This window comes from Leucopleurus acutus (genome assembly GCF_964270905.1).
Source record: "Leucopleurus acutus genome assembly, chromosome: 13".
Classification (NCBI taxonomy): Eukaryota; Metazoa; Chordata; class Mammalia; order Artiodactyla; family Delphinidae; genus Leucopleurus; species Leucopleurus acutus.
The window spans coordinates 81940581-81966394 of NC_139155.1; the positions used below are offsets into that span (position 1 = coordinate 81940581).

General features: G+C 45.4%; 1 protein-coding gene across 1 annotated transcript in view; it reads right to left on the bottom strand.

Annotated features, from left to right (window-relative positions):
• The window catches only part of ATP2A2 (ATPase sarcoplasmic/endoplasmic reticulum Ca2+ transporting 2), a 60759-nt gene extending 58566 nt beyond the window's left edge, over positions 1-2193 (bottom strand). The window contains exons 1-3 of the mRNA XM_082853594.1: positions 1929-2193; positions 1209-1226; positions 1041-1123 (exon numbers count right to left, since the gene is read on the bottom strand). Coding sequence (XP_082709720.1) covers positions 1041-1123; positions 1209-1226; positions 1929-2046 — 219 coding nt within the window. The 5' untranslated portion in view covers positions 2047-2193. The remainder of the gene's footprint in view (positions 1-1040; positions 1124-1208; positions 1227-1928) is intronic.
• Positions 2194-25814: the final 23621 nt, after the last annotated feature.

Sequence of the window (25814 nt, forward strand, 5' to 3'; positions counted from 1 at the left end):
CCTGCATGCTTACAAACACACAAAAATGAAACCTTGAAGCTGTGTCAAGTTTGCAAAGCCTGAAACAAGTTATCGCACTGAGTGAATTTCACTTCCCATCTTGGTTTTTATAAGAACAGAATACTGTACTTTAAGAACAAAAGGCATCTCATGCTGTTAGGATTAGGAACATCTGTGTCCTATTCATGACCATTTTTAGGAAAACTTCGAAGTCCAATGCCCAAGAAAAAAAATGCAATAAAAAAATCAATATTGAACACAAAAAAAATGTTAATAATAACCTAGAATTATCCTTTCCAACCCCCATCACCTTTCTTCTGCTGTTCTTTGCATTTCACCAGTTTCTTAGCAACCATACAGGACTCAAGCTGGTAAGCACATACAGAACATGAAAAGTTGTTTTTTTTTTTTCTTTTAAGATCTAGAACCAATTGTACTAAACCTTGTTCTCTCAACCTAGGAGCCACTCAAGACAGGGGTCCAATTTAGATAAATTTACCACCCTAAAGGTCAGTGACCAAATTTGGTCAACAGTGGTGCCATCACTGCCGTCATCATTCTTGTCACTGTCAGAAACAACTGTCACCTTGCCATTACCAGGAAGGGAGAGCAACTGGAATATTCCTTTTGTAAGTTCTATTTACAGACTACAAAGAGCCCAACATCATCTTAGAATGATCTTACACAACGGAAGAACCCAAAACAGAAAAGGCCTTCCAATAAAGAACTTTTTGATATTAAAAGCTGATAAACCACAAGAATTTATAAGACCCTGCCTGCCGCATTTGGGAACAATCTCTAACTGCACTGCCAATGTCAGACATCCATTTATTTTCTGTACGCGAATGGCTTCAAATGTTTTACTTATAAATTTAAAATACCTAGGGAATCAAAAAAAAAAACCCAAAAACCCCACACAAAACATGAAGACACAGCTTAAATCTCCAAATATAATGTTCTCACTCAACAGACATTTGTTTCCTGGTTTTTCATCTACGGTATAGTCTCAACTTTTGGAAAGTAAATTTCTTTATACTTACAAAAGATATACATGCTGCCAACAATAAAATTCTAACTAGTAAGTCTTCAAACTGCTCAATCACAAGTTCCAGCAAGGTTTTTCCTGTTAGAAAGAAACATATCTGTTGTAAATGTCATCTTAAGATCAGCACACAAAGTGGGGGAAGAAACGTGTTAAGATTACTCACCTTCTTCAGCCGGTAACTCTGTAGAATGTAGAAATTCACCAGGCAACGTGTCAAGAGAGGGGAAAAAAAAACATTTTAGCACTCTGTCTTTACAAAAATTACTAAATTATCACTGCCTTTGAAAGACGCACCTAGATATATGAACATTCAACCATATTTAACAGAAACCATACCAAAATGGTACCTCAAGAAAATATGCAGTATTTGTTGTATTGATCTACTCCAAAACGTGAAATCTCATCACCACCTAAGTAAGTCTCCTGAAACAAGGAGTCATTTCAGCCCTGTCATCACTTCTGCCAGATGTGTAACTTTGGGTAGTACAAGAACGGTCAGAGGCATTCTCAACTACAACGCCTCATAAACCGAGTAGGGACGAGAAAATGTCTCGCAGGGCTCAACCCAGATGCAAGAGGCTCATCCCTCCCTCCGCCGGGGCCGGCTGCTGCTGGTGAGAAGCCGCGGAGCTAGCTGCGTGCGGGGAAGGTCAAGGGCTGGAGCCGCGAGGAAGTCGAGAGGAGGCGCAGACCCGACGCCGGAGCCCCCAGCCTGCAACCCCTCTCCCGCAGGGCCGGCGCACGGGCTCAACCCGCCGCCTGCAGCCCTAGTCAGGCGCGGAGCCGAAACCCACGAGGTGGAGCTCAGTCAGCCATCTTTCCTGGCTCTCGGGCCCGCGCCTAGCCGCGCGGCGCCGCTGCAGCCCCGGCGCCGGGCACCTACCGTTGGAGCCCCATCTCTCCTTGAGCTTCTTGACCTGCTCCAGGCTCAGCCCTGTGCTCTCGTTGACGCCGAAGTGACCCAGCACTTCCTCTACCGTCTTTGTGTGCGCGTTCTCCATGGCTGCGGGGGCCCGGCCGGCCTCGCCTCCAGTCCCCGCGGCCTCCTCGCCTCCGCCTCGCACTCGGGCCGCGGGCTCGTGCCACCCCGGGCGCCCAGGCACGGACTGGTCTCTCCCCCCTCCTTCTCCTACTCCGGCCGCTTCCGCCTCGCCGGGCGCTAAATCACCCCGCACCCCCTCCCCCAGCAACCGCCCCTCTCGCAGCCCGGCCCTCGCCGGCGCCCGCCCCGGGCACAGCTGGACGGTGGGGGGGGCCTCCCGACCCTCCCTCCCCTCGTCAGAAGGGAGGGCCTCCTTCACCCTCAACCGCCCGCCGGGAGTGCAGGCCGCGGGCCCTAGGCCCCCTCCCCGTGCTCCTGAGGTGATTCTCGGCCCCGCCCGGGCCGGTAGAGGGGGCGCTCGGTCGACCCCTGACAGCGGAACGGAGCAACGAAGGAGAGCCGGCGGGGTGATGCGCGGCGCGCTCGCCCTGTCCCCTCAGCTCTGCACCCCCGGCAGCAGTAGAGGAAACCGCAGCGGAGGGGAAGGAGGTGGCGTCGGGGACGGCTCCGCGGCGGCTGCTCTAATAGCATTTATCCGCCGCTGCCTCCCCTCTCGCCGCCGCCGCGGCATGTGGACGCCGCTCATTGGCCGAGAGGGCCCAGCGCGGCGCGGGAGACGCGGCCCCGCCCCCTCCCTCAGGCTCCCTCCCTCCCGCGCGACTTGCGCCCACGCTGCCGCGCAAGCCCCGCCTCCTCCCTCGAACCGCCCCCAGGAACCCGGATCGAAGCCGGCGTGCCCGCGCCCTGCGCGCTCTGATCGGCTGTTCGGCAGAGAGCTCTCCGCCTCTCTTTGGCTAATACGGATCTCGATTCCCGCCCGGTTCAATCACCTGTAGACGTAGAACCCAGGGAGGTGGAGGGCTCGCGTGGGCTCCCTGCACTCGCTGCCCCAAGGGAACTGCGTACCCTTAAGAGTCGGCCTCGGGTTGGGGTGGGTGATTGGGAAGGCGAGGCCGAGGAACCTTACGAACTCGGTCGGCGCAGAGCTTCACCGAAGCGCGCTGGGGTTGGTGTCCTTGGCTCGTCCCCTTGCCCTCCACCCCCTAGGGCCGCACTGTGCAACCCAATCTGTGTACTTCAGAGCCCCTCTTAGGAACCGAGGGGAGGAATTCCGCAGTTCATTTCCCACACGGCCAAAATCCCTCATCTGTCGCTTCAGGAACACCGCATCCCATATTGTTTTTAATATCACACACAGCCTTTGATAACATGTCTGCATGGAAGTCACAGATTACGCTACTGTAACTGCTAAATAAGCGAGAGTTGTGCTAGAAGGTGCCTCGCTTGGGCATTGATTAAGGCTATTTTCTAGACTGCCCCTTTCCCCAATAGGGGAAAAAAGGACTTTAATCCAAAAATCTATTCTTAAACCACAGATAATTTGCTCTTGAGGTCTGTAGAAAACCTACCTCAACAAGGACCTACAGTATAGCACAAGGAACTCTTCTCAATATTCTGTAATAACCTAAATGGGAAAATAATCTGAGAAAAAACATATATATAACTAAATCACTTAGCTGTACACCTGAAACTAACACAACATTGTAAATCAACTATAATATAAAATAAAAAGTAAATTAAAAAAAGAAAACCTATGTAACAGCAAGATAAAGGGAATTTTGCCAATATAAAAAAATTAGACAACAGAGAAAAGGACCTTCGCATTGAATTCTTGAGCAAAAGGTGAACACATTCGTATCACAAAGGGCAGTTTTCTTAAGGGACTATGTTGCAGAATGAAGCATTTAGTCCACTTTTGTGTTTGGCTATGGTGTACCATCCACAGGAGCCAAGGCAGAACAAAAATCACCTCAGTTGTCCCAGATGGCTCAGCTTCAGGACTTAAAGTCCTTTAACAGATGCAAATCACAGTACATTACCTAGCTGAAAAAATCAGGCACGTCATTTTGTCATTTCATTTAATTAGTTCCAAGGAGTGGAGGCTGGTATACAGTTTTAATTGATACTTGGAAAAGGACCAACAAAACCCTACATGAAATAAACAAAAATTCTAGTGTATGGCAATGCACTAAGAGAAGCAAAGTGGAAACTGGTTAGGTCACAGGATTGGAGCCTCTTCCAGCAGGGACACGTGGCTGCACGGTGGGGGTGTGTGGTAATGGAGGGCTGGTGGTTCTTTTCCCCCTCAGACCAGGTCTGCACCACTTCTTTTTTTTTTTTTTTTTTGCGGTACGCGGGCCTCTCACCGCTGCGGCCTCTCCCGCTGCGGAGCACAGGCCCCGGACGCGCAGGCTCAGCGGCCATGGCTCATGGGCCCAGCCGCTCCGCGGCATGCGGGATCCTCCCGGACCTGGGCACGAACCTGTGTCCCCCGCATCGGCAGGCGGACTCCCAACCACTGCGCCACCAGGGAAGCCCCTGCACCACTTCTTACCAACTCTTCTGCCTCACCCCAGCGAGTGTAAAAGCACTCCAGGCAGGAGGATTGTTACCTTTCTCAGCCTGGAAATTATCTTGAGCATTTGACTTTGGATCTCCATTCTGTGGCTTCGTCTCTGCTTGGGGTTGTAAGTGCTTCTGCTTCTTGAGCTTCTTGGGAGGTTCCTGATCTGTGCTTTTGTACTGAATGCTCTTCCCCAGATCTTCGAGCTCCTTGTTATTGTTCAGATTTCAGCTTACATGTTACCTCCTCAAAGATGTCTTGACTAAAAGGGCTACCCTCCCCAGTCACCCTCGCTATCACATTATTGTTTTATTTTCTTCACAGCACTTATCTCTGATGTTGTATTTTTTTGCTTAGCTGTTTACTGCCTGTCTCCCCCTACTAGGATGTAAGCTCCATGAGAACAGCATGTCTTGTCTAGCTTGTCCATCTTCAGGATATAGGAGTCCCCTGGTATACACTCATCATTTATTGAATGCCTACTATTTGAGTGAATGAAAGAGCCCCACCATCCCTGATCTATCAGTGACTTGCAAAGGGCCTGGCTTTGAGAGGACCCCAGCAAATTTTTGCTGAACTCAAGTTTATTGATTTCCAGTATGTGATGTAAACCAGAAGGCCTCTGAACTACTTGCCTCATGTGAATGGCTGTGAAGGTTAGGCTTAAAACGAACAAACAGGGACTTCCCTGGTGGTCCAGTGGCTAAGACTCAGCACTCCCAATGCAGGGGGCCTGGGTTCGATCCCTGGTCAGGGAACTAGATCCCACATGCTGCAACTAAAGATCCCGCATGCGGCACCGAAGTTCCTGCGTGCCGCAACTAAGACCCAGCGCAGACAAATATTAAAAGCAGACAAACAAAAAACAAAGTGAGGCAGCATTATAGGTTTCTCAGAGACAAGTAATGTCTAAGTTCACATTGGTCGTGTTACCAGACTGTTCTTCGCAAATCTGCTATTTCCTGGAGGTTGGAATACAGGTATTCCTCAATGTACCATGGGATTACGGCCTGATAAACCCATCATAAGTTGAAAATATCATAATTCGAAAATGTATGTAAGACACCTAATCTACTGAGCTTCATAGTTTAGTCTAGCCTACCTTCAATGTGCTCAGCACACATTAGCCTACAGTTGGGCAAAATCATCTAACACAATACCTATTTTATAATAAAGTACTGAATATCTCATGTAATTTATTTAAAGTGAAAAACAGAATGGTTTTAAGTGTATCAGTGTTTACCCTTGTGATCTGCACAGCTGATTGGGAGCTGCAGCTCGCTGCCACTGCCCAGCATCTTAAGAGAGGATGGTACTGCGTATTGATAGCCTGGGAAAAGATCAAAATTCAGTTTCTACTGAATGTGTATCACTTTCGCACCATCTTGAAGTTGAAAAATTGTAGGTCAAACCATCATAAGTCAGGGATGGTCTGTATTCCCTTAAACTGAAACAGTGTGCTTTTCAGCCTGGGACTGGCCCCTTCTGTATCACATACTAATTATGCCCTTGGTTCCTCAACCCATTGGTGTCTCTGAAACCTGTTGTTTATTTATTTATTTATTTATTTTTATAATGGTCACAGTGGTTTTTCTTTTTAAATTGAGGTATAGTTGCTTTACAATGTTCTGTTAGTTTCTGCTGTACAGTGAAGTGAATCAGCTCTACGTATACATACATATATCCCCTCTTTTTTGGATTTGCTTCCCATCTAGGTCACCATAGACCACTGAGTAGAGTTCCCTGTGCTATACAGCAGGTTCTCATTAGTTATCTACTTTATACATATTAGTGTATATATATCAATCCCAATCTCCCAGTTCATCCCACCCTCCTTCCCCCCTTGGTGTCCATACGTTTGTTTTCTACATCTGTGTCTCTATGTTTGCCTTTCAATGGTTCATCTGTACCATTTTTCTATATTCCACATATATGCAATATATGATATTTGTTTTTCTGACTTACTTCCCTCTGTATGACAGTCTCTAGGTCCACCCACATCTTTACAAATGACCCAATTTCATTCCTTTTTATGGCTAATATCCCATTGTATATATGTACTACACCTTCTTTATCAATTCATCAGTCGATAGACATTTAGGTTGCTTCCATGACCTGGCTATTGTAAATAGTGCTGCAATGAACATTGGGGTGAAACCTGTTATTTAGAGGTTGCCAAAATTTAGCAAAACATAGCCTCCCAAAGGCAGAAAGATTTACTCTTATGTATAAATAGACTTATGCTCAATGTATTTTATACACATGCTTCTTGTTAATAAGGTTAAACAAAGTAAGAATGGGTTTTAGAAATACAGTTGACCCTTGAACAACACAGGTTTGAACTGTGTGGGTCCACTCCCATGCATATTTTTTTCTATAATGAATACTGAAGTACTGTATGATCTGCCTGTGGTTGGTTGAATCCTCGGATTTGGAACTACAGATGTGGAGGAACTGTGTATGTGGGCCAACTCGGACTTTCAACCTCATGGAGGGTGGGCGCCTCTAAGCCCCCTGTTGTTCAAGGGTCAACTGTACTCTATTTTTCACCAAGGATTGTAGCTATTTTCAGTCGGTTGGGGACAGGGAGAGGAAAAAAGAGAAACTGTGATTCAGAAAGATGGATGAGTTGATCAAAGAACCTCAAAGGAATTAATAAAGGAGGATATTATCTGGTAGTAGGCAGGCTGGTTTAAAAAGCTAGGTAGATAGAAAAGGCCCAGTAGAAAAGAATGACATGCTAACTTCCCAACGCTCTACAACCCTCCTGTAAGGCAATGGAGATGATAAAAGGCAGTCTGTTCCATATTTGGACAGCTCTAATCATTAAAGCCATCTCATTCTGGGCTGAATCCACCTGCCATTAACAACTTCTCCTATACATTGGTTCTTGTTTAGCCCTTTGGAATAACTCTGAATAAGTTTAATCCCTCCTCTGTGTGTGATCTCTTCCAGTACTTCAAGATATTTATTGTACTTTTTAAGAGTCTCTTTTCTCTGCTAAAAAGCTCTGTCTCTGAGCTGTGCCTTGTATAGCGGGAGTCTGCAACCCCTCAGCATCCTTGTCGTCCAGTCGCGGAGACACCCAGCACTGAAGACAGAAGTCTGGAAAGGATCTTGCGGTGGAGTTATCACTGTGCACCTTTGTTTCAATGCTTCCCCCTGCACATTGCTGATTTGTGTTATCAGTTCAAAAATGAGTCCTGTATATATAAACTGCAGTCATTTAATCTTCCCATCGTCTACTTGCACTGTTGATTCTTTTTAACCCAGGCACTGAACTCTGACTGTAATGGAGTGTTCTCGTGTTCACTTTGGCCCATCTTTGCAGTCCGCTGTGGTCTTCTGGAGTCTTCAAGTGATGTTTTAGCCATATGCCCGAACTTGGGTTACACACAAATTTGATAAGCATGACTTCTGTCAACTGCTATAAATCAACTTGACTACAGGTCCCAAAGTCAGGAAAGTAAAAATCTTATAATGCAGTCTCTTGCCTCCTTACCTCCCATAACACATTATTATACAGGTCATTCTTTTGGTTGAGCACCTGATGTAGTCAGCGTGACTTAAGGATCATGATATATGAAAAATACATATTTACGAACTAGACTCAGAACTGGCACAGTAAGGTGTTTACACTGAAAGGTAAGTGGGAATTAAGGCTCTCCAACTTACTCACATCTGCTGTCTCTTACTGACTCCGGAACACATGCTTGTTGAGTCGAATGCCAGGCAAAATCGCCTGCAGTATTTACATTCTTTGTTCTGTAAATTGTTGGGCGGCCCCCTTACAGGCCTACAAGGCCTGCACTTGTCCAGCTTCAAGACCAAAGAAAGAGCCGAGTTAGCAACAGAGACATCAACGGTTTGATGGACAGGGGAGCTTACACATCTGAAGCGAGGTCCTGGAGCGAGAACCCCACTGCAGGCAGGACATGGTGGCAGTCTTTGCTCCCCAGGGGAATGGGAGATTGACGTCAGGTTGGCTCATTAGTTACCAGGGAAACCAGCAGAGGGGCATGCCCCTCACCAACCCTTTGATAAGATATCACTAGCTGAGGCAAGTACATAGGAAGGTCAGTCATGTGTGTAGGGTATAGGTGAAGCTGGCACTGGTCAGGCAGGAGATGTACAGAGAGCAAGAGAACAGCCATCTTGAGTGGCCTGACCATACATAAATTAAAGTGTCTTAAGGTAATTATGAGATGTTGGTCCACTGTATTATTATCTAGCCTACATTTCTCTACTGGTCCATAAGAACTTAACGAGAGGACTCTGTCGAATGTGTTGCTAAGATCTAAGTAAATTGTCTACAGCAGTCCATATTCTAGTGATCTTTTCACAGACATGTGTCCCGTTTGGCATGGCTTGTGTTACTGATCACATGTCAGTACCTAGTGACCACCACTTTTTCTACATGCCCACAAACTATAAGTTTAACATCTGAGAATTTGCTAAACTTAACAGAATGTCTTTTCCAGAATTTGGCCCTCTCCCATCGATAAGCATTCTTTTGATGGCTAAGTGTCAAAAGACCAACTTATTAGCTTATGCTTATAAAAAAAAGGACTTATTGGGGAATAGACTCCAAATTCAGAACAGCTTGATCCAGGTGCTCAGATAAAGTAACTGAGAATCTCAAAGCAAAACTCTGTTTTGCTTTGCTTTTTACAGTCTTGTGAATTCTCTCCAGGTGGTAGCAGATATGACCCCCAGCATCTCCAGTTTACAGTCCACCAAGTTTAGCAATCTCAATGGAAGGAAAGGGCTAATATTTTCTCTGGGTCATGTGTCCACCCCTGGAAGCAGGGATTGTGGTCAGCTCTACCTGAACTTCATGGACAGAGAGTGGGGGGAGAAGTGGGTCCCCAAAGCAGTGGTTTTCAAACTTTGGCATGCATCAACGTCACCTGGGTGGCTTGTGAAAACAGACTGCGGGGTCCCTACCTCCAGAATTCTCATTCAGTAGGTCTGGGATGGAGACCAAGAATTTGCATTTCTAACAAGTTGCCACGTGATGTCAATGCTGCAACTTCAGGACCCACACCCTGAAAAACAATACCCCAGAGGAAGGTCCTGGTGCTGTTACCAGAAGGGGGGGAACGGATGTTGGGCTAGCAAAACCAAAGATGTGTACTTCACCAAGAAAAGTCAAAGATCTAACAGACTTGGAGGAAGCGGAGGTAACTAGCATGGAGTACTGGAAACCTTGTTTGGAGATGCCCTAGATTATTCCATTGCAGCTTTCAGTTTCATCTGCCCTATATCCACCACAACCCCCCCTCCGATTCTAAGCTCCTGCCACAGTGGATCATTACCTGTTCCTCTGCATCTCTGCTCAGAGGTTCCTGCTTGGATATGCCTGGTGAATGCTTAATCAGCCTTCAAAATGAAGGCTCAAATCCTACCCCATTTGGGAAGCCTTCCCTGATAAGGACCCGCTCCATCACTTCCTTCCTCACCACCCAGAAAATTACTTGCTCCTTCTTCTGTGTCCCACGCAGCACTTTGTATATCACTCAGCTCTACTATAGTAACTCAGGTTTACTTCTTACTTCTCTGGCTGATCCTTTACAGCCTTCTTTTCACACACCTCCCCATCTCCTACTCAACCTGAAATGTGCAGTGTCCTACCACTGAGGACTTAGCCTTCTTCTCTATCTGGATTTTGCCTTAGGCCCACTGGTTTAAACGGCACCAAAATATTGATGACACACCCATTTGTATGTCCAGACTCCTACACCCAGCTCTCTACCTGACTTTGCCATTTGACTGGGGCTTGGACTCCTGTGAGAATGACAGGGGAGGGGGTGGGGGTGGGGGCTGGGGCTGGGGCGACCCTCCCTCGGAGAAGTGAGCCGTGAATATACGTCCGTTTGCATATTCAGAGCTGAGACAACAGCATTCAGGGCAGGAGGAAGAGCAAAGGAGACAGACCCAAAGAGTACTCTTCTACCGCACTCATCACTAGCACTTACTCACCTGATTATAAACTCCAGGAGAGCAGGGATCATATGCATTTAGGATATATGCACAGTGATGAATGAACGTGTGATAATTATTTGCTTTAAGGACTTTGAGTGTCCCTTATTTGTGTCCCCAGTGCCTAGCACAGTGTGGCCCATGTGGCAGGTGCTCAGTACATGTCTGTCTACCGCCATCAATTAATGAGGCCCTTCACTTCCTTTGCTATTACTGCTCTGGGGGGAAAAAAAAGTTGCCATTTAAAAAAAAAAAATTAAAGAAGAGAAACCCATACAGCACAGTGCCAAACAAAGTACTGTGGAATGGTTTTCAAAACCATAGCTCCCTGATGGGATAATGTAGTTTAAATATAGCAGCTATTTTTTCCCTCCAGTCGGTTTGTTCTTTGATTTTTTGTGGAAAGATTTCAAAAGTTCTCCTCCACTGCCCTCCTTCCTCACCCCGCCCCGCCACCAAGGTACTCAGACCTTAAACAGCAAAATGCTTAAAATGCAGAGATGACAGGGCCTCCTGAACCTGGTAGAAAAATGAACAGTGATTAAATGCGATTTTTAATTTTAAATGATGAGTTCCTCCTTCCCTGCCAGGTGCCAGGGTGTTGCTCTAGCAGTAGTGGTAGCACAGTGAGCAGGTAGAGTTTCCGACGACGGGCAGAAATCCAAGGACTGTGAATGCAGTGGATAGAGTTGCAGTGGACAAATTCCTAGAATAGGATCTTTGTTCCCAAGCTGACCAACTCACTCCCTTGATGTCCCACAATAGAAAAAAAAAAGGGGGGGTGGGGTGGAGGTGACAGAGGCATGTTTAGGTCTCCTACTGTGATCCTGCTGTAGTTAACCTGATAGTTCACAAAAGATCCCAGGAGGTTGGCTGCCCTCCCAAGTCACCTTGTGATTCTCTCCTGATTTTGGAGAGGGGGAGGGTGGGGGACACTGTGTATCCTGAGGAAAGCATGTCTGACAAGGCTGATCCGTGCCATCTGGGAGGATGCATCATGAGCCCCATCTGGCTCCAGCAGGCTGCCGAGGCTGAGGCAGTGGTCCTCTCCCAGCACACCCCAGCCGCTCCTGTCCCTCTCCAGCCTGCTCAGCCTTCATCTTTCCCCTCTTCCTAGCCTTTGCCTTCTTTCCCACAATCCCTTTTGCTCCCTTCTCCCACCCGTGGCTTCTCTCCATCTCCCACGCCTCTGCGAGGTGGGGCTGATTGGGAGTGCTCTCACGCAGGCCCCTTGGGGACATGCTCTCACGCATGCCCCTTGGGGACAGCCCTGCTGGCTCAATTAGTCCTCCTGCACCACCCAGATCGTGTCCTGGAGACCGATAAACTCATTGTAAGGTCCTGTCTTGTGTCTCACTTGCTGGAGTCCAGAGGTACAAGACAACTGCCTCTCCTTCTCTTAGCTGCTTTCCATCTCAAAGGGTGGTAGAACATAGGGCCTCTGCTTTACTCTTCAAGCTTAACGTTAGAAACTTCTCAGGTGGGTCCAATCTGCATAGATGGGGGATGGGTGGAGTACAAGAAAGCAGAGGCTTGGCCGGAGTTGTTTGCAAACATTAGGCGTTTCTCTTCCATGACTCATCAGAGGACAGCAGAGTCCTCCCTCTTCCCGGAATGCCAACCCATGGCCAACTCCTACCCCCATCTTACCCCCAAAATAAAACAACCCACACATAGAGCTTTGTCCTCAAAAATCAGATTTCCCCCGGAGATCTGACATGGCAGCTTGGAGAGGGGGGCATTTTGAGGCCTCAGAAGAACAGCCTCTAAGAGGATTCTCTGACTGGGCAGAGAGGTAGCTGCAGAAACAGTCTGGTGACTCGAAAGCAAAGAAAGTACATGTGTTGTTAGGATGGGTCTTTTCAAGAAAAGTGCCTTCACCCTCTCCTCACTTCCCCCAACCTTTCTACTTAGTACCTTCCTAATATAAAACCTGGCACAGACAACCTTTGGGTCGGTTAGAAAAAAATAGGCTGGATTTCCCTGGTGCTCCCAATGCAGGGTGCGCTGGTTCTATCCCAGGTCAGGGAACTAAGATCCCACGTGAAAAGAAAAAAAAGGCCAATGCAGATAAAAAGGAAGGAAAGGAGACAAAAAGGAAGACATCATTTACTTGATACATATTTGCCAAGCATGTGTTGTCTCACTCCATCCTTAGGACAAGCCCATCTGATAGGTTACCATTATCATCTCTATTTTTCCAGACACAGCTAATTCTGAGAGGTTAAGTCATTTGCTGAAGTAATACAATTAGAAATCACTATTCAATAAACAGTGTTGGGAATAGAAGATTATTTGTATGGAGAAGAATTAGATTGGAGCTATTCCTCACACCATGAAATGCAATCAATTTCTTATGGGAAAGAGAGTTAAACAGTAGAAAAAAATTTGTAAAACAATTAAAAGAAGCAACAAAAGCAAACATGTGTGGAAGGGAGATAAATTTCTAAGTACTTCACATAAAGGAATATTTAAATTTGCATAACAAAGGGCCACAAAACAAATGGAGGGAATATATGCACACAGTTTTGGAAAGAAGCTAGATGATTGCTGAAAAAACTTCATGTTAGGAGTCTGATTCAATGACTGCATAAATGCACTCAGAGAAAGACACATGCACATAGATCTTGATTGTAGCAAATATCTCTGTGGCTGGTCCCAGATCAGTTCCTACTCCCGCTGTGGTAGGATCCCACTAGTGGATCATTCTGAGGCTCGCAGAACTACACCCTCCTCAGGGTGGGGAAGGGACAGCTGATTAATTCACTGCACAGACAGCTGAGAAAGAGGCAAAGCAGAAAGCTACATCCACTGAAAACTGCACAGGGAGGCTGCCGCCAGCAGAATGCAGTGACCTGAGCTGGAATTCTGCCAAGACAGTGGGATTAGATTCCCAAGCGCTGGCCAAAATGGGCCCCGGGATTTTTATTTTTATTCGTTTTCCATTACAACTGCACAGCAACACAAACAAGCCCCAAAACAATGTGAGCCACCGAGAGTCATTTTCCCTTGCGGGTGCCATACCGATACCACACATGCTGCTGACCTTACCTTACCGAAGTTTAGAATTGAGAGTTTGATTACTCTCTTCCGTACCCACCATAACGGTAGAAAGGCATTATGATTGCCCAACTAACGCCACGTGCACAGAAAAAGGGATATAAAGTAAGACGTGCACGTGGAGCCCACTGTAACCAAGAATAAAAACTTGTTGGGACTCCCCTGGCAGTCCAGTGGTTGAGACTCCGAGCTTCCACTGCACGGGGCGTGGGTTCCATCCCTGGTGGGGGAACTAAGATTCCACATGTCGCGTGGTGCGGCCAAAAAATTAAAAACAAACAAAAAAACTTGAGAAGTCAGTGGAAATCTAAGAAAAGTTAGGTACTGGCTCTCCCAGTCCCCCAAGGTCAGGGGCCTGTAGGCACTGGGAGTGAAAGATACCTGACAGCAGGCAAATGAATGTCAATTACAAAAGAGCACTGGGGTGGGGAAGGAAGGGAAAGGGCTTAGTGCATTAGACCCAGATTTAGGCTAATGATACTCTCAGAGGTTACTTTGTAGACGTCAGACAGTAGGGACTTTTTTTTTTTTTTTTTTTGGCCGAGCCGCGTGGCATATAGGATCTTAGTTCCCTGACCAGGGATCGAACCCGTGCCCTCTGCAGTGCAAGCTCAGAGTCCCAACCACTGGACTGCCAGGGAATTCCCCAGGGATGTTTTAACTTGTGATTCGCCCTGTTCTAGCTACATGATTCCATGTTATCACAGGTCTTCAAAATACCACCTTTCACAAATTGTGGGGAAACAAATTCGGAGAACTGCAGCCACCTGGTAAGGAAAGCATGCTCTTAGACAAACTACTTAACCAATGTCCCTAGTTCCTCACTGGTCAAATGCGGATAACAGAATCTACCTCATGTAGATTTCCTGAATGCGAAGTACAGAGCACAACGCCTGGTACAGCTGTTGAGAGACACACCTTTGTCTTAGGTTCACCTTAAGATCCAGCCCTTTTAAAACAAAACATTTGGTTTAATCTCATAACAACAAACACATCATTAACATAATTGAGGATACAGAGGCTCCATATCCCCCTCTCCCTTTTAAAGAAACATGCTCGACATATAAAAAAAAGTACAATAATAATATAATATATACCCACCATCCAGTGTAAGAAATACATGATTTGTTCCATGGGATTTCTTTGTGAGCTCCTTGAACTCACTCTCCACCTTGCTTTCCCAGTGATAACCTCCACCCTGAACTTGAAGTTTGTCATTCTCATGCATATTTTTATATTTTGACTACAGATATATAGATCCAAAAACAATTTACATAAACCTCACCAATTCTGTGCATGTCTTGCATCTTGCTTTTTTTACTTACCACTAATGAGTTTTTTTTTTTTTTAGGTTTATCCACAAAGATATATGTAGCTCTGGTTACTTCATTTTTCTTGCTATGTAGTTACTTATATTTTTTAAATAAACAAGTAAAACCACACAGAAAAAGCTGAAATCCTCATTGTTCCCTTTCCCCTACAGTCCATCTTATAAGTAGTTTACAATGTTAGGCTTCCCAGGTAAAATCAAAGATGAGGATTTCACTTTCTCTCTCTTCCCAAAACACTTAGCTCTGTTTGTTTTTTCCTCTGCTTCCAAAATTGATGAGACTTCATTTAAAGCTGCCAAATTTCACACTGCAGGTGCCTGTAAACAAACTATCTGGTTTGCACTGTAGAGAATTCATCTTCGTGTAAGTCAGGTCCCACCCCCAACTTCAGACTGAGAAGGCTGCTCCTACCTGGAAGAAAGCTGAAGCCAGCATTGCCATGGGGTCTGGCACTGCAGGGGACTTGGCTGATGACATTTCTCGATTGTCAGGCTTTTTTTTTTTTTTTTTTTGCGGTACGCGGGCCTCTCACTGTTGTGGCCTCTCCCGCTGCGGAGCACAGGCTCCGGACGCGCAGGCTCAGCGGCCATGGCTCACAGGCCTGGCCGCTCCGCGGCATGTGGGATCTTCCTGGACCGGGGCACGAACCCGTGTCCCCTGCATCGGCAGGCGGACTCTCAACCACTGCGCCACCAGGGAAGCCCTGTCAGGCTTTTGATAGAGCCTTAGTATTAAGAGAGAATCAAGTAAAACCTGCAGGTCAGCAGGAATTTTTCACTCACCCCCCACCCCCATCCCCCATTGGGAATATTTCAGTTATCGTAAAGGCAGAATGGTGTGAATGCCCAGACATCTGCTTATAAACTTTCCTTTTGGTCTTTCCTCTGAGCTACCCCAATAATTCTTATGCTTTAGTTTGCTTGAGAAATACTGTATGGGAGAGTTGTTTACACTAAATCATATATATTGCACTTTGTTGGCAATTGAAGAGACTTTCGGAGGTGGTTTTGACTATAGTTCATTTTCACCTTGCTCATCATACACAATGTAATTCCTTTGTGTAAGTTTTCAATAAATGCTAGTTATTACTATTGTTATTGAAGTATATAACAAAATTTGCAAAAATATTAGAAGAAAAAACTCAATTTGTGGTATCATGGAAAATGACCAGTGCGTATGAAGATGTTTTGGGTCTTCCAGATACTGTGTTCTAGGGTGGGCCAGGTGGTCTGATGAGATGTGACAGGGGAGCCTGCCATGCCACATGTGTGGGGTCTGCTACACAGCAGACAGGCTTTCACCCCAAGTTTCGTTACTGAGCTAACCTTTGGCATGTGTATTGGATTGTACAGTGCCCTCCCTCTTCTTTTTTGTTTTGTTAATTGTGGTAAAAAGCATGGTAAAATGGTTTACCATCATAACTATTTTCAAGTGCACAGTCCAGTAGTATTAACTAGGTGCACATTGTCGTACAACAGATCTCTAAAACATTTTCATCCTGCAAGACTGAAATTCTATACCCATTGAACAACACTGCCCCTCTTTCCCTTCCCCCACAGCCCCTGGCCACTACCATTCTGCTGTTTCTAAGAGTTTGACTACTTTATATACCTCATATAAGTGGAATCATTCAGTACTTTCTTTTTATGACTCGCATATCTCACTTAGCATAACGTCCTCAAGGTTCACATACATTGTAGCAGGTACGAGAATTTCCTTATGTTTTTTAAAATACATTTATTTATTTACTTATTTTTGGCTGCGTTGGGTCTTTGTTGTTGCGTGCAGGCTTCTCATTGCAGTGGCTTCTCTTGCTGTGGAGCACGGGCTCTAGGTGCGTGGGCTCAGTAGTTGCGGCGCACAGGCTTAGTTGCTCTGCGGCATGTGGGATCTTCCTGGACCGGGGCTCAAACCCGTGTCCCCTGCATTGGCAGGAAGATTCTTAACCACTGGACCACCAGGGAAGTCCCCAGAATTTCCTTATGTTTTTTAAAGGCTGAAAAACATTCCATTGTATGGATAGACCACATTTTCTTGACCTGTTCATCTGTTGATGGACATGTAGGTTTCCTCCACCTCCTGGCTATTGTGAATAATGTTGCAATGAACATGGGTGTGCCAATCTCTTCGAGATCCCATTTTCAATTCTTTTGGACATATCCCCAGAAGTAGGATTGCTGGATCATATGGTAGTTCTATTTTTAAATTTTTTAGGAGCCTCTATCCTGTTTTCCATAGAGGCTGCCCCATTTTACATTCGTATCAACAGTAGTGGTCCACCTCCTTTTGATCCTTGCCATATTGCCCTGCTTTGCCCCACCAGTTTAGTGAGCCCACCTTCCACCTGTTCTCTCTATCCTGCTAATTCAACTCGCTACACTAGGTGCTCGGGGTTCTGGCCGCTCCACCCTATTCAGCCCCCTTGGTTAAGCCTCCAAGAGTGATTCCAGATGGAGCAGGGCTCAGGCAGAGGCCCCAAGTTCCTGGTTGCCAAACAATCTCACATTCCCTATTGGTTACTTTTTACATTCTAGATCTGGAAAGCATTGCCACTTGTTTCTTATTTTCCTCCTCTTTCTTCTAGGAAGGGAGATGTAACTGTCAGAAGGAGTTTGTTGGCCTGATTCTGTCATTTTTCTGCTCTTGAGGCCACTGAAGTGGGTGAAACTGGCTCTCAGAAGCCCAGGTGCACAGAATCTAAACCTTTAGTAGAAACTTCCTTTCTGTTCTCCTGCTCCTCAGGGTCACCTGTAGCTCTAGGGGTTTGATAGCACTGAGCTCTTAAAGGGAAAAGCTCAGAGTCATGCACAATTCAATCCCCAAGTCACAGAAGGATGGAGTCCTTGCTCAGATCTTTCCCTTAAGCTCCATATCGGACCAAAAAGTTAGTTTCTTTTTTTTTGTACAACTACCCCATCAATGGGCAAGCTGGCTCACTGCTAATCCTGAGCTTGGGAATCCTGGATCATCTTCTAACCAGGGTAGGTCTAGCACAAGTAACTTCCCACCTATGCTTGATTCATTTGGCTTCAGCTGTAGATTTGACCTGCTGGGGTTCAGAGGTCCACCTTAGACTTGTGAGGAAGGGTGGCAGGTATGGAAGGAGAAACAAAGACCTTCAAACATTATTCTTACCCTCTGGAAACATATCCTCCAGTTTCAGTGATGGATAGAGTTGGAAAGAGAGGAGAGAGAAAAGGTTCAAAACAGTCTTCTTCCTTAGCCCAGAATTCTTGGACTGAGTACTTATTGATGCTGTCTGCTGGAAACATGGGTAGGCTGGAACCTGTACCAATTAACTAACCTATCTCGATTTAGCCTTAGAAAAATGAGGTTTCATCTCTAAAGGGGGTTCATGATAAACCTAATTTCCCTCTCTGAATCTTAAGTTTCCATTAAAGAGACACCAGTTAGAGAATCTGGGAATAGGTAAAGATAATGGGAATCTGATTCCATGGGGAGGTAGTAGTAAATTTACTCATGTATGTCAGTCTCATGCCTTGAAAAATCATGTTGACCCAATTCTCTCTTTCCATTTTCATTATGATTGGTAGCTGTGATGGTCAGTTTTATGTGTCACCTTGGCTAGATTACAGTCTCAAGTTATTCAATCAAACATCAATTGTTGCTATGAAAGTATTTTGTAGATGTGATTAACATTCATAATCAGTTGACTTTACTGGAGACATCACATGTCCTAATTTCAAATTATATTACAAAGCTATAACAATCAAAACAGTACGGTATTGGCATAAAAACAGACACATAGATCAGTGGAACAGCATAGAGAGCCCAGACATAAACCCATGCATAAATGGTCAATTAATTTACAATAAAGTAGTAAAGAATATATGATAGGGAAAGGGTAGTTTGTTCAATAAATGGTATTGGGAAAACTGAACAGCCACATGCAAAAGAATGAAACTGGACCCCTATCTTACACCATACACAAAAATCAACTCAAAATGGATTAAATAATTAAATTTAAGAACTGAAACTGTAAAACTCCTAGAAGAAACTATAGGGGGTTATCTCCTTGACATTTTGGTCTTGGCAATGATTTTTTGGACTTGACACCAAAAGCAAAAGCAAAAATAGACAAGTGGGACTACATCAAACTAAAAAGCTTCTGCACAGAAAAGCAAACCATCAACAAAATGAAAAGGCAAGCTACAGAATGGGAGAAAATATCTGTAAGTCATATATCTGATAAGGGGTAATGTTCAAAATAAATAAAGAACTTACACAACTCAATAGCAAAAAACCAAACAACCCAATTTAAAAATGAACAGGGCTTCCCTGGTGGCGCAGTGGTTGGGAGTCCGCCTGCCGATGCAGGGGACGCGGGTTCGTGTCCCGGTCCGGGAGGATCCCACGTGCCGCGAGCAGCTGGGCCTGTGGGCCATGGCCGCTGGGCCTGCGCGTCTGGAGACTGTGCTCCGCAGTGGGAGAGGCCACAGCAGTGGGAGGCCCGCGTACCGCAAAAAAAATAAATAAATAAAATAAAAATCAACAGAGGAAGTGAATAAACATTTTCCAAAGAAGGCATACAAATGGCCAACACAATATATGAAAAGGCACTCAAAATCACTCACATCAGGGAAATGTAAATCAAAACCACAATGAGATTTAACCTCACAACGGTTAGAATGGCTGTCATCAAAATGACAAGAGATAACGAGCATTGGTGAGGATATGGAGAAAAGGGGACCCTGGTGCAGTGTAGGTGGGAGTATAAATTGGTGCAGCCACTATGGAAAACAGTATGAAGGCTCCTCAAAAAATTCAAAATAGAACTACTGTATGATCCAGCAACTCCATTTCTGGGTATATATCCAAGGGAAATGAAAACAGGATATAGACTCTTGCACTCCCATGTTCATTGCAGCATTATTCACAACAGCCAAGATAAAGAAACAACCTAAGTGTCTGTCAATGGATGAATGAATAAAGAAGATGTGGCGCGCACACGCACGCCCACACACACACACACACACACACACACACACACACACACACACTGGAATAGTATCCAGCCACAAGAAAGAAGGAAATCCTGCAATTTTCAACAATATGGATGGACCTTCAGGGCATTATGCTAAATGAAATAAACCAGGCAGGGAAAGACAAATACTGTGTGATATCACTTATATGTGGAATCTAAAAAAAAAGAAAGTCAAACTCAAAGAAACAGGGAGTAGAAAAATGGTTGCCAGGGTCTGGGGATGAGGGGGTGTGAGAGGTTGGTAAAAGAGTATAAACTTTCAGTTATAATATGAGTAAAGTGTGAGGATCTAATGTATGACATGGTAACTATAGATGATAACTATTATGTAACTGAAATTTGGAAAGGGAGTAAAACAAATATTCTCTCACACACCATATATATATATATATATATATATATATATATATATATAGTGTGTGTCTGTGTGTGTGTGTGTGTGTGCATGAGATGGATGTATTAATTAACTACATGGGAAGGAATCCTTTCACAATGCATATAGTAATCAAATCATCATGATGTACACTTTAAATACCTAACAATTTGTCAATTATACCTCAATAAAGCTGAAAAAAAATCAGCTGACTTTAAGTAAATGAATTTATTCTAGATAATTTGGGTAGGCTTGATCTAATCAGTTGAAAGACCTTAAGAGCAAGGCTGAGGCTTCCTTGAAGAAGAAATTCTGCCCATGGAGAGCAGCTCCACTTCCTGTGTGACAGTTTCCTTCCAATCTGTCCTTCCTGATAGCCTGCCCTATGGATTTCAGATTTTCCTGGACAGCCCCCGCCATCACAGAAGCCAACTGCTCGCAATAAATCTCTTACTATATATCACCTACTGGTTGTTTCTCTGGTGGAACCCTGATGGATAACAGTACTCTGCACATGTGTTCTGGAGCAGCTAGAATGATCTCGCAATTCCCAAATGTGCCAACTGCATTTCTACCTCTATGTTTTAGCTTGTTCCTTACCCCCTGCTGGAATGTCCTCTTCCACGAGGCCACCTTTCAAGTCTTACATCTTGCCTTTAAGGTCCAGCTTGAAGAGCTGCCTCTTCGAAGCCTTCCTGGCTGCGTGGGATCTGGCGGTACTCCCTCCTCTGAATTCATACAGCATTGTGGGTGACCACTTGTTTGGCCTGCAGTCCAACTTTATATTGTTATGACCCCATAAGGGTCAGAAGCATGACCTCTACACCTTTGTTTCCCAAATCCTAACTGCTACTCTACTCAAAGATGATGCTTCTGAAACCCTACCAGCACAAGCAGAGTGCCGTTTTTGGCTTTCTGATGCCTTTCATAATTACTGTCCCTTCATAAGTGCCAACATTTTCACGGTGTGGAACACCCCCACCCATGTACTGGGGCTCAGATAGGCTAGTTTAACAGAAGGGAGCCTTCTGTAACACGACTCCAAGTAGGGAATAGAGTCAAAGACACGATTTTGATGTAAAAACACAAAGGAGTTACATCAAGAGGCTGAGGAAAGGTCTTATTGGTCTTACTGTCCAGTCCTCAGGCCAAATTTCTGCTTTTTTCCACTTCCCCTGCCTGGAGTGATTCAAAGTCCCCTCTGGCTCCATGCAGGGAACACCTGACAGAACTGAATGTCCAACAACCTGAGTGGAAGATCTAAGTGGAGGTGAGGATGGGGGACGCGGGGGCTAAAAGCTGGAGCTTGGCAGAGGAGAGAGAGTCCATAGAAGAGAGATTCCTAAGTTCTCTGATGGCAGCAAGAGGACAACCCAATGTGGAACCTGCCAGGAAGCGTTTGGTGGTCTAGGAACAGCAGGTAGGACGGGGTGAGTGCGGTGCAGGATTGAACCCAAAGTGAACACACCTGTCGGACAGCATTTCAGGCTGGAGCTGAATCGAGGAACTCTTGTGCAAACTCCTCCAGGACTCTGAGGGTGCACGTGACTAACCCGCTGGCACCTGCCTCTCTCAGGGCTGCTGCACCTTCTGTGCTTCTCATGCTCCAGGCAGAAGAGAGGGTTACACAACCCATCGGAAATGACAGTGCATTCCTCCCTAACTCGAGGGATCAAAGGGCTCCTCAAAGACGGGAGGAGGGTGGGGTCCCTGTCACAAAGCTCGGTAGGGGGAACTCAGGCAGCCTCAGCCAGGGGGCTGTGAACGCCAGTTTCTTATTCCCGGCCCCATCCCCGTCTCACCTCCCCTGAGAACAAAAGGAACGGAAGTTTCTTGGGAAGAGAAAGCAGCGCTCTAGCTCAGTTACTTCCTGAATAAAACTATACTGTCTCTAGAATGGTCTGAGAAATCTTGAAATCTGACCTTTGCTCTGAGGTGGGGTAATTCTGAGGGAGCTACACAGTGTGGCTGAGGGTGAGAAGAGGGGGCAGGGGGCAAAATGGGGACCCAACTCTTCATTAAGACCCAAGTCCTCCTGGGTATGTTGAATATGAAAAAATTTCTCCTTGCTGATGCACTCCTAAATTAATCTGGGTCCAGACTGAAACTCAAAATCAACAGAGACAGTGAGTGAAAGCAAGAGAGAAGTGCGTGCCAGCAGGAAGGACAAGCTGCTCTCTGTGATGCTTACTCATGGGTCTACAACTGACTAATGAGTGCGTGAGAGAAGAGTTCAACCTCACTAGTAATCAAGGAAACGCAAATCAAATCAAAGAGATACAATTTCCACCTACCAAACTGAATTGTTTTTAAAGAGGGACTTATCTTACGCATGCTGGTGGGAGTGCATACTGGCTTTCTGGAAAGTCACTTGGTAATAAGTAACAAGACTTGAAAATGATGACTCAGTAATTCTTCTAGGAAATGACTAAAGAAATAACAAGAGATGTGAACAAAGATGGTTTTATGCAGAGATGATCATTGCTTCATTATAACAACAAAAAAATAATTGAAATGTCCAACAAAAGAGAATAGTTAATCATGATAAATCCACATTGGAGAATATGATGCAGTTATTAAATATGGTCATTGGTATAGGCAATTTGGTCCAAAAATGTGTGTGAAATCCCATGGGCATTTTAAGTCTTTACTAGTGGGGCAAGTTCTTTACCTCTCCAAGGCCTCACTCTATTTACCTGTAAAATGAGTTTATCAGTATCTACCCAGGAGAGCTGCTGTGAGAATTAAATGTGATCATGTGATCAGGGTTTCTGGCTGATTACGAGACTCAATCAATGTGGGCAATGATTATTTCATAATGGACATGCATAATTTTTTAATACGGAAAAATCCTAATTCACGCTATTTTAAAATAGTATTTCAGAAGAGTTTTTGATGAAATGGAACACAAAAATAACATATTAAATATAAAAGCAGAATACAAATAATGTGTGTGCATATAATCCCATTTTTCAAATGCACACACATATACACAAATATATGCATCCATTTCAAAAACACGTAAAGGAGCTACCTCACAACGTTACCAGCAGTTAAGTTGTGGATTATGGGTGATTTTTGTTTTCTCCTTTACAAGTTACTGTGTTTTCAAAAATCTCTACAATAAGCACGTTATCATTTTTAAAAAGTAAAAATTTTCCAGAGATTCCAAATCTGATGTGGGGAGAACGAACACAGAAGGGAAAACTGTGACCTCCATCTGTGAGTGGCCCCTCCGCGGGTGTCGTGCTCCACAGAAAGCCGAGTCACCCCTGTGAGGCCAGGGTGTCCTGTGAAATATGTAGACCAGGGTCAGACCAGCTTGTGAGGCATGATGGCCTCGGCAGACCTTTCCGGGGAGTGGGCACTCTGCCACCTGGGCCTGTATCATAATGAGATAATGTTTGTGAAAGCACTTTGCCAAAGAGAAAACTCTATCCAGATAGGCGATTCTGGGGCTTATTCTAGAGAAAGGAGGCTCTCAGAGCACATTCCATTAAGGAATTTCACACTCTGCCTCCTCCTCCAGACTCCTCTGTTCCTCCCTCCCCTGAACAGAAACATATTTAGTAACCCTATCTAAATCCTCTTCTTTCCCTTAATTTGATTAAGAAGCTAGGGGAACAAGGGATGAAGTGGAGGGTGAGGAGAGGGGGAGACTGAGTTGTGGGGAAAGATTAGAGGAGCTCAATGGATATCTCGGCCAAGTGATGCCTGAGTGTGGACAGGACAAGGGCCTCCAGGTACTTAGTACAGAAGCACAGAGCACAGAGGGAGGGACACAGTTGATCACGGAGCAGCCGCTCTGGCTGAACGAGAACCAAATAGGGGAGGGTCATGCTTTAAGGATTAACCAGGGGAATGGGGGCCATTTCCTAAAGGAGGCGCTAGCATCTTTCTGCGTCTCTTCTGGATGCTTGGAGCTTTAGGGTCTTCAGATACTTAAGAAGTTCCAAGGGGCGAATGTGTTGAACTCCTGCTATGTGTGAGGTACTTTCACATATATCAATTAATTTACTCTAATTAAGTAAGTTATCACCCATGAAACTGATGCTCAGAGAGAACAGTTTTTGCCCGTAAGCATACAGTATCAGTGGGGTGGGGAAACTGGGGTTCAAACCCAGCTCTCCCTGCTTTTACCACTCTTCCTGGCAAACATTATCCTCAGGAGGAAGAGAGTAACAGCCAGCATTTATTTAGCCCTATGTGCCTTACAAATAAGTGGTTTCATGTAATCCTCATAATATCTCTACAAGGTAGATATATACTATTAACAAACCCATTTTACAGATGAGCAACCTGATGCTTAGAGCAAACAACTGAGCTAAAGTTACAGAGCTGGTAAATGGTGAAAGACCAGGGCCGTAGAGAGCCTGGGAAAGTTAAAGGAACATTGGGTATGAGGCATTTCGAGAGAGAGGGGAGCTCCTGTTTCATGTGTCTCTTCTAATAGCTGGTTGCACCTCAAGGACAGGGACCTTACCTTGTTTATCCTTTTCCCAGCCCTGAACACAATGCCTGGAACACGGGGAACGTTTGCTGCAAGAACTAGTGGTACTTGTTAAGTTTGGCCAAGTGAGAGTCTCCAGTGTGGTGAGGATTAAGTGAGACATATTTGTCTAGGGATTTCCAAGTCTAAAATGTCACAGTGCTGGGCTTCAGAAAAGGATCCATTGGCAGTGGGAATCCCTGCAGGAGGCTTTAAAGGTGACCAGGACCTTGACAATGGGCAGGCCCAGGGAGAGGGTTCCAGCTCCCTTGCAGAATTTGATTCAGACCAAAGTGACAATGAGGGGGGCTCAGGCACATAGTCCCCACTGGTTCCTTCCACAGGGACGTCTCAAGGACATCTCCAAACCTTGGGAGATAAAACACAGTATGGGAGATGAAGGTGAAGGTGGGAAGAGTGCCATCTGGGCAGCTCAGAAAGACAGGAGAGAGGGGGAAGTGGGGAGCTTAGTGCTTTAATTAACAGGGACCTAAGCCTCTTCTAGAAATAGGTTTGAAAGGATAAAGGGCAGAAAGTTGGTCTCTTCTGGAGAGGACTAATAGTCTCCATGAAGGGACCTCAGGCTTCAGTGAGAGTCTCTCATTGATAGATAAATACATCATTGCTTTATGGTCCACTACAGCTTTAGATGAAGCATTCCTGCTTCTCTTCCTTCTATAACCTGTGAGGAAGGCTACCAAAGGGCAGAGAACAGAAACAGCCACCGAGTTCCTGGGCCAAGTCCAGGGCTTCCTGGCCTGTATTCAGAGCCTCAGCTTTTCTCCCCCTCTTGCAATAGTTCTTGGTGTCTTTATGTGAGCTGCTTATTAACCAGAGGATATCAGGGCACTGGGAGGGGAGAGCTGGTGCTGGTTGCCAGTGAGTGCAATTCAGAAGCACAGAATGGGGCAAAGCTGATGTGTGTGGTCTGGGTGACAGAGGATGGAACCAGACTCTGGTCACCACGCTGGAGCATCAGCTTGGAGGGTCCTGTGACCTGTGGGGGCAGCCGGGAGAGCCAGGGGTTCACTACCAACAGTGCCTAACCATAGAAGAGTTCCACTTGCCAGGATGAAGGATAAT